The sequence below is a fragment of the Nyctereutes procyonoides genome, unplaced genomic scaffold (assembly GCF_905146905.1).
Source record: "Nyctereutes procyonoides isolate TBG_1078 unplaced genomic scaffold, NYPRO_anot_genome, whole genome shotgun sequence".
NCBI lineage: Eukaryota > Metazoa > Chordata > Mammalia > Carnivora > Canidae > Nyctereutes > Nyctereutes procyonoides.
Genome location: NW_026575141.1, coordinates 2,989,395 through 2,993,761, shown reverse-complemented (window position 1 = coordinate 2,993,761; position 4,367 = coordinate 2,989,395). Strand labels below are relative to the sequence as shown.

Sequence of the window (4,367 nt, the reverse complement as noted above, 5' to 3'; positions counted from 1 at the left end):
CTCTTCAGTGATGGCCACACTAGTTACTTATTGAAAGCCACAGGAGTGTGGTGTTAAGCAAGCAGATCATCTGAGCTGCAGCCTTGTAGGGGTTAGCCCAGCGTGTAAGCATCCTAGGGACTGTCTACCGGTTACATGGGTGGGGGTGGGGGGCTCTGAGCTCTAAGGTGTTCTGTTTTCTCAGAACTTTGCTCATCTCTGTTTATGTGCTTTTCAGCCTGTTACAGAGAACACAGATGGTAACCAGACCCAGCGTATCTCAGACCACGCCTGGCAGTGGCCAGATGACCAGTCAGGTCAATCACATCTAGTGGTGGGGAGGCACGTGCTTTTTTTCAGTACAAGATCTTGTGATTGCAGACGTTCTGAGATGTGTAACAGAGGACTAGAAACACTTGTTTAATATTATCTGTCAGAGCCCTGGACAAGGAAGGCAGACCCTGTGCTGTGGGTCACATTCCACACTTGGCTGTGTGACTGTAGGTGAGGGACATCAACTCTCTGGGCCTATACCTTTCTCATCTGCAAAATGGAGGTAACCCATACCTGCCCTGCCATGCCATTTGGAGTTGTCCAGTGTGCTTCAGTGCTCTATCCTGTGAAGGACGGTGTAAATGGAGGGGGCTGTTACTCCTCAGGAGAGGTTGGTGAGCTTCCTTCTTTCTGCTCTTGTCTTCCTCGTTCCTCTTCTGTGCTTTCTGTTCTGTCTCTGGCTGGCTAGAGCTGGCTAGCTCTCCTTGGTGCGGCCATTTCCATGGCCCCAGGGGGAGCTGGCAGTCCTGTGTATCCTCCAGTGTAAGGATGAGTGGAAGGAGAGAGGATGCCTGCCCTTTTTGCCTGTTGGGCCTTTTCCTTGGCACCAGTGTGGAATATCTGGAAGCTGCCAGCAGAGGGCAGTAGCACCTCACGCTTCAACTCCTCCCTTGTGCTTCCTGGCCTCTGCCAGAAGGCCACCAGGGTGAGCTGGTGTGGGTGCGGCAGGCAGGTGGATGTCTTAATGACCTGTCCTGTGTGCAATGGGTTAACTGTGGCACGGCCACCTTGACGACCAGGCCTGGAAACAAGTGCTGATTTCCTTCAGGGAGCCCAGGTGGAGGGAGCCCAGGTGGAGGGAGTGATGTACTGATGATGCTGACTAATGCCGAGGCCCTGCTCAGCATCCACAGAGCTTCCTGCCCAGAGGGAAGGTTCCTCTGATGAACACTGAGGGTGGGGATGGAGCAGGCAGGTAGATCTCACCTGGCCAGGGTCTCTGGGGCACCCTGCTGAGCCAAAGTAGCAAGGGGCAACCACCCTAGCAGGCCTGACCAGGTCTTTTATCCTGGACTCCTGGCCCTTGCACAGACTCTTCCCCTCAGCCTCCATTCCTGGTATGAATCCTGGCCCCCTTCTGATCCACTTCCTGGAAACCCCAGCTACTGCCTGCTGAACTCAGCCATCCCCTACTTCACTGGGTTCCTGGGTGTCACCAAATTGAGACTGAAGGCAGGTGCCAGATTCTGTTCGCAGTGGTTATTCCCCCCCTTGCCCAGCATCTGGGCACATTGCAGGATGATGTTGTAGGATGAGCTTACCTATCAAAAGGCACTTTGCTCAGGGATTCTAGGGACTTAGAGCCCCCTGAGGAAAGAGAGAATACCATGAATCTTGTGCTTCTGTTGTGTTTTGCCCAGAGGGAGTTTTGAGGGCACAGGGGACTTTAAGTAGCAGATGGAATGTCATTGTTCCCTCAGGGTTGTTCTGTCCCTCATCTGAAACAACAGCCAGCCAAGTCCTGAGCCTTGGAAGTCATTCTGGCTTCCCCTGGGTGATGGCATGATCTCTGTTGCAGGCTCCCTCTCCCCAGAAAGCAGGAATTGCCCACAGTGTTGCTCACCCCTGAGAAATAATCTGTGCTGCAGAATATTCTGGGATGAGGATGTCAGGTGTCCTCTCCACTCTTGTGCTTTCCAGTGTCATTCAGTTAGTATTCATCTATTCACTCATTGTTTTATTGGTATGTATGTATGTATATATGTATGTATGCATGTATGTATGTATGTATTTGGCTGGGTATGGTATACTTTATTGATGGTACATGACAAGGTAGGGCTCCCTAAGCCCCTCCCCTTTCTCGGGGTCTGGGATGTAAATTGGAGGTCAGGAGATTCTCAGTGTGTTGGGGGATTAAGTTGGGGCAGGGACTTCCCAGCAGCTGAGGGCCTCTCTCTTCCTCTTGTTCTTGCTGGGGCTGATGGTCCAGGAGGCTCTTACTCCTTGGAGGCCATGTGGACTATGAGGTCCACAGACCAGGAAATGAGCTTGACGAAGTGGTCATTGAAGGCAATGCCAACCCCGGCGTTGAAGAGTGGGTGTCACTGTTGAAGTCACAGGAGACAGCTTGGTTCTCAGTGTAGCCCAGGATGCCCTTGAGGGGGCCCTCCAATGCCTGCTTCACCACCTTCTTGATGTCGTCATATTTGGCAGCTTTCTCCAGGCGGCAGGTCAGATCCACAACTGACACGTTGGGGGTGGGGACATGGAAGGCCATGCCAGTGAGCTTCCCATTCAGCTCAGGGATGACCTTGCCCACAGCCTTGGTGGCGTCAGTGGAAGCAGGGATGATCTTCTGGGCAGCCCCTCGGCCGTCACGCCACAGCTTCCCAGAGGGGCCGTCCATGGTCTTCTGGGTGGCAGTGATGGCATGGATGGTGGTAATGAGGTCCTCCACGATGCTGAAGTGGTCATGGATGACTTTGGCCAGAGGAGGCAAGCAGTTGGTGGTACAGGAGGCATTGCTGACAATCTTTTTTTTTTTTTAAAGATTTTATTTATTTATTTATTCATGACAGAGAGAGAGAGAGAGAGAGAGAGAGAGAGAGAGGCAGAGACCCAGGCAGAGGGAGAAGGAGGCTCCATGCAGGGAGCCCGACGTGGGACTCAATCCCAGGTCTCCAGGATCACACCCCAGGCTGAAGGTGGTGCTAAATTGCTGAGCCACCCAGGCTGCCTAATTGCTGACAATCTTGAGGGAGTTGTCATACTTCTCGTGGTTCATGCCCATCACAAACATGGGGGCATCAGCAGAAGGAACAGAGATGATGACCCTCTTGGCCCCACCCTTCAAGTGAGCCCCAGCCTTCTCCATGGTGGTGAAGACCCCAGTGGACTCCACAACATACTTAGCACCAGCATCACCCCATTTGTTGTTGGTGGGACCTTGCTCCTGGAAGATGGAGATGGGCTTCCTATTGATGACAAGTTTCCCATTCTCAGCCATGATGGTGCCGTGGAATTTGCCGTGGTTGGAATCATACTGGAACATGTACACCATGTAATTGAGGTCAATGAAGGGGTCATTGATGGCGACAATATCCACTTTGCCAGAGTTAAAAGCAGCCCTGGTGACCAGGCACCCAATACTGCCAAATCCGTTCACTCCAACCTTCACCATCATGTCTCAGGGATGCGGCTGGCACTGCACCAGAAGATGTGGCTGTCTGTCGAATGGGGAGGAGCGGAGAGCCGGTTTTTTGGTATTTATTGAACACCTATGATGTACCAGGTACTTTTTTTTTTATATTAGGGAGGGGGATTGACATCCCACTTCAGGCCCCATGAATAGTCTTGCCCCTCTCTCTCCATTGAGAACCCTGTGTGGCTCCAGATGTGGGATAGAGGGGTCAGGAGGATGGAGCCAGAAGACAGAGTAACAGCCCAGGGACAGAGTCAGGGTACATAGCAAGGCAGAACTGGGTGGGAGAAGAGTTGTGGTGGATAAGGGGGGAGAAGACAGATCAGGGTACGAGGCGGGACAGCCTGGGGAAGGAGATGAGATAGATGGGCAGGTCAGACCTGTGGGAGAGGGATGGGGAGACCTGAGAGGGAGAGAGACAGAAACAGGGAGCAGGGCAGCAGGGGCCTCCATGGGGAAGAGGCAGGGAGAGACGCTGGACCAATGTGGGCTGGGGTGGGGGTAGGGGATGCCGAGAGGACCCGATGGTCTCAGAGAATGTCTGTAGCCCAGATTTAGAACTGGAAGCCTTAGAGCAGGAAGTGACGAAGCACGATCTAGACAGAGGCCCCAGCAGCAGCTGTGGAGATGGCCGTGAGTGGTCAACTGCATGTGTGCAAGCGTGCCCATGTGAGGGTGGGTGCGAGCTCTTTTTGACCCAGGAATAAAGTCATTGAGACCAAGGCGCTGCATTCCCAGAGCTCCCCTGACTGGGCAGAGCCTCTGGAAGTAGCGTGAGTGGAGGGTTTATGAGGAGATGAGGTGCCCCCCAACCCCGCTCCTTCCAGTGCTGCCAGGCCCCTCCCCTGGTTGTCCCCAGCCTTTCTCTCCTTGAAATCTTACAACATACTTGTTCTGCGTCCCTTTCCAGGGT

At 53.4% G+C, this 4,367-nt stretch overlaps 1 protein-coding gene across 1 annotated transcript; it reads right to left on the bottom strand.

Annotated features, from left to right (window-relative positions):
- Window positions 1–2,272: 2,272 nt before the first annotated feature.
- On the bottom strand, window positions 2,273–3,433 carry LOC129498132 (glyceraldehyde-3-phosphate dehydrogenase-like). The gene is made up of 2 exons (XM_055307351.1): window positions 3,024–3,433; window positions 2,273–2,777 (listed from the first exon to the last, which is right to left on the bottom strand). The coding sequence occupies exons 1-2, from the start codon at window positions 3,431–3,433 to the stop codon at window positions 2,273–2,275; spliced, it is 915 nt and encodes a 304-aa protein (XP_055163326.1).
- Between the last annotated feature and the right edge of the window lie 934 nt (window positions 3,434–4,367).

Coding starts and splice junctions, on each gene's coding strand:
- LOC129498132 (XM_055307351.1), bottom strand. CDS start 3,433: ATGGTGAAGGTTGGAGTGAACGGATTTGGCAGTATTGGGTGCCTGGTC. Junction 2,778..3,023: donor ATGGGCATGAACCACGAGAA/GTATGACAACTC, acceptor AAAGATTGTCAG/CAATGCCTCCTGTACCACCA.